General features: G+C 45.0%; 1 gene segment (V, D, J or C); it reads right to left on the bottom strand.

Annotated features, from left to right (window-relative positions):
* Nucleotides 1-6,970: 6,970 nt before the first annotated feature.
* LOC130016582 (immunoglobulin heavy variable 1-8-like) lies at nucleotides 6,971-9,379 on the bottom strand. The segment is given in 3 exon segments: nucleotides 6,971-7,062; nucleotides 8,890-9,255; nucleotides 9,334-9,379. Coding segments are annotated over 3 exon segments (504 nt in total).
* Between the last annotated feature and the right edge of the window lie 3,081 nt (nucleotides 9,380-12,460).

Here is a 12,460-nt window from a genome sequence, read left to right on the forward strand (position 1 = left end):
GTGCACGGAAACTGTCGTTGCCAATCAGGGAAGAATGAGGGGATGGAGAGAGGGAAGAAAGTGCAGGTGACAGATGAAATAGGGTCAGAGTTGTGGGATACGGGAACTTGGTAACCGTGGTGTGCAGTAATTGTACAGTGATACCGGAAACTGACACTATTTTTTTTACTTTAATGAATCATCATGAGGTAGTTACAAGCTTTCATGTTTGGGTTACAATCACACAATGATCAAAAACCCATCCCTCTACCAGTGCACATTTCCCACCACCAATGTCTCCAGTATACCCCCCCCCCCCCCATTGACCATTCTCTCCCTGCCTCCATGGCAGACGATATTCCCCATAACTCTCTCTCTACTTTTGGGCATTATGGTTTGCAATAAAGAAAATGAGAGGTTATTATGTTTGGTCCTTTGTCTACGTTCAGCACACATCTTCCATCCCAACTGATTCCTCAAGCCATCATTTTCTTAGTGATCCCTTCTCTATTCCAGCTGCCTTCTCCCCTCCGCTGATGAAGCAGGCTTCCAGCTATGGAGCAATCTTCCTGTCCCATGTATCTAATATCCTTAGGTGTCAGCTTCATGTTATGTTGTTTTATACTCCACAATTGAGTGCAGTCCTTCTATGTCTGTCCCTCTCTTTCTGACTCATTTCCCTCAGCATGATACTCTCCATGTTTATCCATTTATAAGCAAATTTCATGACTTCATCTCTCCTAAAAGCTGCATAGTATTCCATTGTGTAGATGTACTAAAGTTCTTTTAACAAGCCATCTGTTCAGGGGTGCTTGGGTTGTTTCCAGATTTTGACTATTGTGAACAGTGCTACAGTGAACATATAGGCACAGATGTAATTTCTACTGTTCTTTTTTGCATCCTCCGGATACATTTCCAGAAGTGGTATTGCGGGGTCATATGGAAACTCAATTTCTAGTTTTTTCCATATTGTTTTCCAGAAAGGTTAGACTAGTGGGCATTCCCACCAACAGTGAAAGAGTGTTCCTTTTCCCCCACATCCATGCTAGCACTAGTTGCTTTTGTTCTTTTGAACGTGTGCTAGTCTCTGTGGTGTGAGATGATATCTCATTGTTGTTTTGATTTTCATCTCCCTGATGACTAGCGATGTGGAGCATTTTTTCATATGCTTTTTGGCCATTTGTATTTCTTTTTTGAGGAAACTTCTGTTCATTTCTTCTCCCTATTTTTTGATGGGGTTGGAAATTATTTTCTTGTAAAATTCTACAAGTGTCTTGTATATCCTGGATATTAATACTTTATCAGATGGGTCACTTGATCACTTGACATCCCGATACTCACGTATTTACTCGAGCGGGCACCAGTAATGTCTCCATTCATCCCTGTCGCTTGCTAGTGTAGCCCAATGGCGTCTGGTCGATCTAGGAGCGCAAAGAGCCTCAAACCGATCATTCAGGGTCTTCACAAAGAAGTCTGACTATCTCATTGGTGGGCTGCCACGAGGTCTTTTGATGTCCCGTGGAATCCAGTCTGTAAAGGCTCTAGTCCAGCGGTCATCTCCAAATCTCATTACATGTCCAGCCCATCTGATTTTCGAAGCCTTGGCAAATGAGACAGCGTCCCTGATTCTTGACCATTGACAGAGGTCAGAACTCCGGATTCTTTCTCTCATTTGAGGGAAGCGTGATACTCCAAGCATAGCTCTTTCTATTCCTCTTTGGGAGACCTGAATCGCGTTCTCATCCTCTGGCCTAGGTCTCTGAGGCGAATGTTAATGCAGGAAGAACAGTGGAATTGAAGAGATGTGCTCAGAGCCGTAGGTTCTTTTACTTCCTAGCTCTTTCTTCAACGCTCTTGAAGGCATTCCAAGCTGCTCTCTTCCTCCTGCGCAACTCAGGTGCCAGGTCATTTGTCATGTTGACTTGTCGACCTAGGTACACATAGCTGTTGCATTCAGAGATGGTTGTTCCTTTGAGAGCAAATGGGGCATCAGGAACGAGGCTGTTTCTCATAAACATTGTCTTCCTAAGGTTCGGCTGTAATCTGACCTTTCCACACTCTTGGTCGAAGTCGGCCAGCATTTGTGCCACTTGGCTAATGTTTGGTGTTATTAAAACGATGTCATCCGCAAAGTGGAGATGGTGTAGTTGCTGACCATCTATCTTCACTCCCATTCCTTCCCATTCCAGTCGTTGCATGACGTTCTTGAGGGTGGCACTGAAGAGTTTCAGTGAAATAGTATCACCCTGCCAAACTCCTGTTGTGACATCAATAATCACTTCTTTGTAGAATAGTGAGATCCTGGAAGTGAATGCGTAATACGGCTCACGGAGGATCCTGATGTATTGAGTTTGAACGCTCTGTTTGGCTAGGGCTTCTATGACCGCTACAGTCTCAACAGAATCAAAGGCCACCTCCACTACCTCCACTACCCAGCTGCTGCCACGCTCCAGGATGCTTTCCGGATGCCTGTGCCGAGACTCACACATGAGTGAAGCCCCACAGAACCAGATAAGTAGAACTCTGTGACATATTATAAGACACTTAATACCCATCTTCCTGGATTACCTCACCATATTTGATAGGGTTCAAATATGGTTTGAACCATGGGAACACCTGCAGGAACTATTAGAGGCCGCCCTATAAATGCCTCTATCCCTCTCGGAGAGCCTGGCAATCTACCAAGAATATCCAGCCCACATGGCAAAGCCTGGCAAGCTATCTATGGCATATTCGATATGCCTAAACCAGTAAATACAATGGGTCTTATCAGATAGGTATTGGCTATTCTTTCCCATTCTGTTGGCTCTTTCTGTATTTTGGTCACTGTTTCTTTTGAAGTGCAGAAGCTTCTTAGTTTGATGTAGTCCCATTTGTTTATGTTTGCTTCCACTTGCATGGCCAGTGCTGTTTCACCCTTAAAGATGCTTTTAGCTTCAATGTCGTGTGTGTGTGTGGGGGGGTTCTACCCACATTTTCCTTTATGTCCCTTATGGATTCATGTCTGATATTGAGGTCTTTAATCCACTTTGACCTGACTTTTGTTCCTGGCATTAGACAGAGGTCAGAGTTCATTTTTTTTGCAGGCAGCTATCCAGTTTTCCCAGCACCACTTGTTGAAGAGGCTTTCCTTGTTCCACTTCACGTTTCTTGCTCCTTTGCCAAAGATTAAGTGGTCATATATTTGGGGGTCTGTGACAGAATATTCAGCTCTGTTCCATTGGTCTGTGTGTCTGTTTCTAGCCTGATACCATGGTGTTTTAATTACTACTGCTTTGTAGTAGAGTTTGAAGTTGGGGAAAGTGATGCCACCCATCTTCTCTTTCCCAAGGATTGCTTTAGCTATTCGTGGAGGTTTATTGTTCCATATGAATTTTAGGAGTTTTTTGTCTATTTCTTTGAAAAATATCATGGATATCCTGAAAAAAAAAATAGGGACCGCATTAAATTTGTATAGTGCTTTGGTCAGTATTGCCATTTAGATAATGTTAATTCTCCCTATCCATGAGCAGGGGATGTGTTTCCACTTCTTAGTGTCCTCTTTTACTTCTTGAAGTAGTGTTTTGAAATTTTCCTTGTATAGGTTCTTCACCTCTTTGGATAAGCTGATTCCGAGGTACTTGATTTTCTGAGGTACTATTGTGAATGGGATCGTTTTTTAACGTCTCTTTCTTCTCTTTTGTCATTTGTATATAAGAAAACCATGTACTTTTGGGTGTTGATTTTGTAGCATGCCACTTTGTTATACCGACCTATTGTTTCTTGGATCTTTTCTGTAGAGTCTTTAGGGTTTTCTAAGTATAGCATCCTATCGTCTGCAAATAGTTATGGCTTGACCTCTTCTTTTTCTATCTGTATGCCCCAGATTTCTTTTTCTTACCTAACTGCTACGGCCAGGAGTCCAGTACTATATTGAATAGGAGTGGTGAAAGCGGACAACCTTGTCTTGTTCCCGATCTTAGAGGGAAGGTGTTTAGTTTTTCCTCATTGAGAATGATACTTGCCGTGGACTTGTGGTAGATGGCTTTGACTATATTGAGGAAATTTCTTTCGATGCCCATTTTGCTGAAGGTTTTCATCATAAATGGGTGCTGTATCTTGTCAAATGCTTTCTCTGAGTCTATTGATATGATCATATGTTTTTTCTCATTTCTTTTATTTATATGATTAATTATGTTATTTGACTTGTGAATATTAAACCATCCTTGTATCCCTGGGATAAATCCTACTTGGTCATGGTGTATGATCTTTTCGATGAGTCGTTGGATTCTATTGGCTAATATTTTGTTGAGGATATTTGTGTCTGTGTTCATCGGGGATATCGGCCTTTCTTTGTGGTATCTTTGTCTGCTTTTTGTATTAGGGTGATATTTGCTTCATAGAAACTGTTTGGAAGTGTTTCTGATACTTCAATTTCGTGGAAAACTTTAAAGAGGATTGGAAGTAAGTCATTTTTAAAGATTTGTAAGAATTCACTAGCGAAACCATCTGGGCCAGGACTTTTGTGCTTGGGGAGACTTTTTAATACCATTTCAATTTTTTTGATGGTGTTAGGTCTGTTCAGGTATTCCAGGTCTTCTTGGTTCAGCCTTGGGAGGCTACAGGAATCTAGGAATTTATCCGTTTTCTCGAGGTTTTCTTGTTTCATGGCGTAAAGATTCTCAAAGTAATCTCTGAGGATTCTTTGAATTTCTATAGTTTCTGTTTTGATGACCCTCTTTTCATTTCTGATTGGGTTTATTAGGATTTTCTCTCTCCCCTTTTTTGTGAGTCTTACTAGAGGTTTATCGATCTTGTTTATTTTCTCAAAAAAAACAGTTCTTGTTTTCCTTGATCTTTCAGATTGCTTTTTAGGTTTATCATTTATTTCTACTCCAAGCTTTATTATTTCCTTTATCCTGCCTGGATTGGGCTTCTTTTGTTGGTCCTTCTCCAAGCTCTTGAGCTGTGAGGTCAGGTTATATATGTGGGCTCGCTCTTCCTTCCTGAGGAATGCTGTAGAGCTATAAACTTTCCTCTTAACACAGCTTTTGCCATGTCCCAATAAGTTTTGATAACTCATGTCCTCATTTTTGTTCGCTTCCAGGAATCTTTTGATTACATTTTTGATTTCCTTTCTAAGCCCCTTGTTGTCCAATTGTGAGCTGTTTAACTTCCAGGTGTTTGATTTGATTTTCTATTTGTGTGTGTGATTTACTCCTATTTTCAGCACATCATGGTCTGAGAATATCGTTGATACTACCCCTATCTTCTTAATTTTATGAAGGTATGTTTATTGGGTCAGCATGTGGTCTATCTTGGAGAATGTTCTATGTGGACTTGAGAAGAATGTGTATTCAGCTTTTTGAGGATGAAGTGAACTGTATATATCTACTAAGTCCCTTTCTTCCATTTCTTCCCTCAGATAAAGTATGTCCTTATTAAGTTTGAGTCTGGTTGATCTACCGAGAGGTGATAATGCAGTGTTGCTATCAATGTCTTTATTCAAGTCTATGTGTAGTTGTTTTAAGTACTTCGCTGATCCCTCGTTACTGGGATAAACTTACATTTAGAAGTATAATTTTTTCCTGCTGTACAGATCCTTTGATTAATAAAAAATGGCCTTCACTGTCTCTTATGACCTTCTTCAGTCAGAAATTAATGTGGATACCAGAATGGCCACCCCTGCTTTTTTATGGGAGTTGTTTGCCTGTAGGATTGTTTTTCAGCCTCTGATTCTGAGTCTGTGTTTGCTCGGACTGTTGAGATATGTTTCTTGCAGGCAGCAGAATGTTGGGTTCAATTTTCTGATCCATCCTGTCACTCTGTCTTTTAATTGGTGCATTTAGCCCATTGACGTTGAGAGAGATTACTGTTACAGGGTTTTGCCCCATCTTTCTGCCGAAATTTGGTGTATTTGAGGGGCTTGTCTTGACTTAAAGTAGCCCGTTTAGTTGTTCTTGTAGCCATGATTTTCAGTCTATGAAGTTCTTAAGCTGTTGTTTGTCTGTGAAACTGTGTGTTGTTCCTTCTGTTATGAATGAGAGTCTAGCTGGGTAATAAATTTTTGGTGAGGCATTAATTTGATTGAGTTTTTTCACGATATGCCACCACTGTTTTTGGGCCCTGAGGGTTTTATCAAATAAGTCAGCTGTGAATCTAAAGGATGTTCCTTTATAGGCAGTTTCTTTCTTTGATCTTGCTGCTTTCAAAATTTTGTCTCTGTCTAAGGTTTTCGTCATTTTTATCAGGATGTGTCTTGGGGTATTTTTATTGGAATTTCTTCTGGCTGATACACTTCGGGTCTCCTGAATGTGGTCGCGTGTGTTCTTCAGCTCTGGGAATGTTGTAGCAATGATGTTTTTTGTTGTAGCAATGGTTTCTTCTTCATCAGGGTTTTCTTCCTGTCCCTTTGGGACTTTTATAATTCTTATGTTATTCCTCTTGGCTTCATCCCAATCTTCTCTTGATATCTCTTCCCAGAGAGTGAGTATCTTTTCCATTTTCTTCTGTTGTCTGGAGAGTCTCTGCACTTTGTCTTCCAGCTCACTGATTCTGTCCTCAGCCGCTGTTTCTCTGCTACTGAGGCCATCCACTGAGTTTTTCAATTCGCCTATCAGGTTTTTCAAATCTGATATTTCCGTTTGTAATTTTGTTTGCATTTTCCTCATTTTGACTTTCAAATCCTCTTGCATTGTATTGCTGGTGCGTTCCATTGCTTCTTTTTATCTCCCTATGCATCCTCAGTAGCTCCCTTCTAAATTGAGTTTCATAGAGGTTGTCTATTGCTTCATTACTATTGGGGTCTTCTGGGTTAGACTCTTCACAAAGTGAGCTTGGTGGGCTTCTGCATTGCTTTACCATTGTGAATTGTATGGTTTAGACCTTAATGCACCCTTTTAACTTTTCGGTTTGGGTGTAGTCTTAAGTGAGATAGGGATAATGACTTACTGGCTTAATGTGTTTCTGGTGCTTAAGCTGCATTAGTGAAAGTTCCTCCTAAAAGGATAATTTATGGTTCTAACAGGATATAGAATGGGAGAATAATTCGCTGCCGAATTAGTGGCAACAGCTCCAGGAAAAAGCCCATCTGCCTGGGGGTAACTGGGTGGATGCGGAAAGAAGTTCACCGGAACTTGGAGCTGTAGATGCACATTGTGTTCCTTGGTTTCCATCCCCCGCAGTTCCAGGTGAAAAACCAGCCGGGAGGGCCTGCTTGGTCCCACGCAGCCACAGCTGCAGGGAAACTGACACTTTTTAAAATTCTATTACCTATGTTATAACTAACTTTAAAAAAATTGTTAGAAATGCCATGAAGTCTGCACATAGATCTTATTTACAGCACTGGCACTATTCAAGCATTGCCACAGAACAGTGTACTGATCACTCACCCTAGGAGCTATCTTTTGTCCCAGTAATTCCTCTTTCCCACCCTGCCCAGCCTCCCACATGCTGTCACAGCATGATATCCTTTAGATTTTGCTATGTTTAAGAAAGTTGAGTGATTTTCAACTCAGTAAGCAGGGTAAGGCCCACAGAGGGTAGACAGGATTAGGACTCTTTCCAAGTGTTCCTCATGTATGTAAAATTTATTAGTAAAATGTATCCAGAGCAGTGCCTCAGACTTTCTGGATTCAGTTGGAAGTGTGGAGCACTAGGAGAGTTGTAAAAAATCTCCGAGGGCGGTCAGGGGGTGGCCCCGACGGCTCTTCCCCTGGCCGCCCAGGATTCTGGGGTGCCCAGGATACTCTCCCAGCCCTGGCCATGGGGCAGATGGTGCATGAAGTGAGGGCCAATCCAGTTGATTGATCATATGCTTTTTATTCCATTCTCATCCCCCTTCACTCCTGTCTCTCTCTCTCTCTCTCTCTCTCCTCTCCAGGGCCCCAATCTGGAATTCCTTGTCCTCGCTCTATCTCTGGCCCTTATCCCCCAGCCCACTCTTACAGTCTAGTTAAATCCCAAAACCATGAGAGGCTGGGCTCACACATAGGTGTGGTCACATTCAATAGCGTTAAAGTTCTCTCCCTCAAGGGATGCTGCTTCTAGGACAGAGTCTCTTTCAGCAGGAATCCCATGGGTGTGTTTCTCCTCTCCTTGTCCAGCAAACATATAAACATTCAAAATATTAATAATTTTGTATGAAAACAGTGAGAGATGCATTAAGCTTATAGAATTGCTCTCCTGGGGTCATCCCAATCATAGCCTACAGTTCTCAGGCCAGATTAGACTTTCTTATCCCTTGGAGGGTCCTAGTATCGTCGTTACTTTTGGGTCATGACAGCATTTGTCCAGGATCAAACTCTTAACTTATAGGTAAGAATTATGGCACTTTGGCCAGGCCCATCTCGATGTCAGGGTAACACATAGCACATACCGTTTGCCTGGTTCCATCCAGTCCCTCGTTGGGATGCTGCTTTTGGGGGCATTAGGAAGTGAGGGTAACTGAGGCTTAAGTTGAGAAAGCCGATGCCTGGGAATGAATAATATTAGAAGTCAACTAAATCCCATGTTACGAAAACATAATATTAATTATCTCCTTGTGTCTGTACAAAAAATACATTGCTTTAAAGTAATTCATCTCAGTGAAAAGGATTTCTTACAGAGACAGAATTTCAAAAAATGTGGAGCAATGGGATTCTGCCATGGGTAGACCTAAAGTTCAGAAACCTGCAATGACCCCAGCCCAAACATCCACGTGGTTCTTCCTGTACCATCTGTGGTGTTTCACACAAAATCCTAGAAGAAAATATGAATAACACCGGGTGTTCTAGAGAGAGCTCATCTTCCTCTTGGCTGTTGCTAAAGGACAGAGAGATACTGAGCCTTTCCCTCATATGAAGCCTGGCCCTGTGAGCCCCATTCTGTGTCTCAGACCCTGACACTCTGAGGGGGAAGTCAGGAGAATCAGCATCCCTGTTATCTCCTCACCCGGCACAGGTGCCTCCCCCTCAGTTTTCTGACACAAACAGGATGTGGTTGTCACACTGAGTCTCTCACACAGTAATATAGCCGTGTCCTCATTGCTCAGCCTGCTCAGCTCCATGTAGGCTGTGTCCTTGGACTTGTGTGCAGTGAGTTTGAGTCTGCCCTGAAACTTCTGTGCGTAGCTTGTACCACCATTGCTAGGATTTATCCCTCCCATCCACTTGAGCCCTTGTCCCAGGGCCTGCCGCACCCAACTCATATCATAGCTGCTGAAGGTGTATCCGGACACCTTGCAGGAGATCTTCACTGATGTCCCAGGTTTTCCAACCTCAGCCCCCGGCTGCACCAGCTGTACCTGGGAGTTCACACCTGTGGACAGCAGACATGAGTGGTTGGACTCCACCTGACTGGCCTCGTTCCCTTAGCCCAAGGCATGGGGACGCTTACCTGCAACCACTGCCACCAGGAAGAGAATTCTCCAGGTCCATTCCATGGTGAAGACCGTGCACTCAGAGGCTTCTGAAGGTGTGGGTATGCCTGATGCTTGAGGTTGTCAGGACACATGCACATCTATATTTAACTCAGTATCCCTTGCATTATTTGCATATTCATGAGGAGAGAGAACTCATAACTGAAGGCCTGTTCCAACCTGTGCAGGGGCTGGTGGAAGTCACCGTGTCCATCTTCAAGGGGAGTGAAGAGGTTCACATTCTGACCCTTTTTTGAGAAGATGAGTCCCTGTCCTGGAACACAGAGCTCCCACTCAGGGGCCAAGCCCTTTGGGGACCTTCCCCTCAGGGCACCCCACATATTTATGGCCTGGATATATCTGGGTACACCGGGGCTCTGACATTATTTCTGGGATCCTGTAACTCCCAAAGGCATATTACAATGAGACTACAAAATCATCCTAATGCCCCAGAGGTTTCCATTGGGGATATTAAGAAGTCCACAAACACCTCCTGCATACAGATTTTACTGCCTTATCAATATGATAAATGTTTCTCCCAAAATAGTTAAGTATGCACAATTTAACCTTCTATGTCTTATTCTTATTTTTGTTTTGGTTTTCTCAACAAAGCAAAAATTATTTTTCTGGTTTTTTAAAAATGTTTTTATTTATCTTTTTTTTTTTTTGTTAAGTCTCTGCGAGATAGACCCTTACAAAGCTGTTTGTGATTTGATTTCAGCCACACGTTATTCCTGTTTTTGAAGAGAAACCCTTTTCATCTCTGCACCCCTTCAGGCCTGCAAGTCTGGTCCTGGGTCTTGGCGCCCCCTGCAGCCCAGTCCCCACCCTGCAGGGAGAGTCTCTGCACTCTTGGTGTCTCTAACACAGGATTGAATCCTGGGACTTCAGTTCAGAAGCCTTGTTCATGAGTCATATTCTTTTCTGGGCATCTTGTTTTGGTTTTGAGCCACACCTGGAAGTTCTGAGAGCTTACTCTTGGCTCTGTGCTCTGGAGTTTCTCTGGCAGATGCATCCTAGGAAAATATTGGCAAATCAAGTAGTTATATTTCTAACAATTGAAAGGTGACACGATTATGTAAAAGTCATACAATAAACACTTAATTCACTCAAACAAAAGCCATCAAAATAAAAGACGATTTAAATCTTTAAGTAAAGACTTTGATATAAACAAATATATATTAAATTGGTTAAATTTGTGAAGACTTTTTCAAAACCCAGGCATAAGTCGAACACAGCTGCAAACAAGTTTATTTTATAACTCTATTAATAGGACAGATATAAGTAAATAAATGAATAGCACTGTAGCAGTGTCCTCCTATTGTTTGCCGGAGTGGGTCCAGTAATGTCTGCATTGTGAAACTTGTTGTGATTGTGTTTGGCATATCAAATGCGACACGGGAAGCTTGCCAGGCTCTACCATGCATGCGGGATACTCTCAGTAGCTTGCCGGGCTCTCCAAAAGGGGCGCAGAAATTGAACTTGGGTCGGCTGGTGAGCCACATGTAAGGCAAACGTCCAATCACTGTGGTATCGCTTTAGCAAACTCTCTCCTAACCACCCACACAGTTTTATCCGGTAATTCGCATGATCCTAGGTCTTGGGGCAAAACTATGTTAACCTATTTGCCCAAGTAATAATGAAACTCATGGAAAAGTCGCACTTAGGGTCTGAAATCGTAGGGGGGTCAGCATGGTGCAGCTTCCCCCTCTGGTCCCTCCAGTATTTACTCACTGGCCAGGCCCGCGTGGCAGTGCCCAGGGCAGACACTCACAGGGGGTCGGACAGTATCTGCTGGGTGTTGGGCGAGAGTCCCCGGGTCTGATCTCTGGCTCTGGGTCCCGGCTTCCAGCGTCCTGTCCTCCGGCCGTGGTGGGGCGGGTTGCACTACTCCAGACCCGCGTTGGTCCCCATGCGCCCCCAGCTGAGGGGCTCCCTCGGCTGGGTGAAGGGGAAGACTGGCCTGGCGTGGGCCGCTGCCCCCGGGCTTTGAGTTGGTCGTGGTGGCCCTGGCTCCCCAGGGACAGTGGGCCCAGCACGAGCCCTGGGCCTGGCCCCCACGCGCTCCTGGCGAGCTGAGTGCGGAAGGGCCCTGGCAGGACCCACAGCGCCCCACGCGCCCCACGTGCCCCACACGCCCCTGGCTCAGCCGCTACCTGCTGTCGCCAGCGCTGTGGTCTTGCTGCTGGTACTGCTCTTGAGACTCCTTTGGCGGGAGGCCCAGGCCAAGCCCCCGCCACCCTGCCTCAGTCCCCTGCCTGGCCTATGCGCATCTCCCTGCCCCGCGGGGGTTCTGGCCCTGCTTGGCCCAGAGGTACCGGAAGCCCATCCAGCACCGCAGCGTCCTTCCCAACCGCCCGCATCAACCGCCTGGGCCTGGGGCTTACAAATGATGAGTAGGATAAAACAGTTAAGTTTTATTGGACACATGACTTGAACTCTGACTTTTCCAGTGACACACAAGAATATTATTTAAAGAGATTTACTTGGAGAAATGCAAGGGGAGAAAGAGAGAGAGGGAAAGAGATGTAGGGGGACGAATAGTAATGGGGAGCAGCCAGTACTCGGCGCAGGAGTCCTGGAAAGTTCTGGAACCACCGATCCCGCTGCCTGCCCTCAGGAGCTGTTTCCGGGTCAGGGGGCAAAAGTCAGGCAACCCCGCCCCGACATTCTCCCCCCTCTGACCCACCCTCTCTGGGCCCTGCGGCCCAAGACAGTCCGAGTCAGGCCCATCCACAGGACAGGTCAGCGGGAGCCGGTGTACGCTTGGGCCTGTCCCAGGGCTACCTGTGTCCACCCTGGACCACGGGGGCCGAGTGGGTAGCGCTGCCCGTGGCCTACCCGCCCTCCCCCTCCTCCCTGCCGATCCAGACTTGGAACCGCGTCTGGATCAGGCTCAACCCCAGGTGTTCCTTGGGGCCCCGACGCTCTGGGTCCTTCTCCCTAACAGTCACCCTGATACCGCATCCCTCCGACCCGACGGGAATGTCCTCGGGGGCGTCTGGTGGTCACTGTCCCGCCTCCCCCCAGGTATCCCGCGCATGGGGGTTCCCCTGGCGCGCCCCAGGTCCCCAAAAGCTCAGCGCTGTGTGGGCTGTGCTGAGA

Source organism: Sorex fumeus, unplaced genomic scaffold, assembly GCF_029834395.1.
Source record: "Sorex fumeus unplaced genomic scaffold, SorFum_2.1 ptg000157l, whole genome shotgun sequence".
NCBI lineage: Eukaryota > Metazoa > Chordata > Mammalia > Eulipotyphla > Soricidae > Sorex > Sorex fumeus.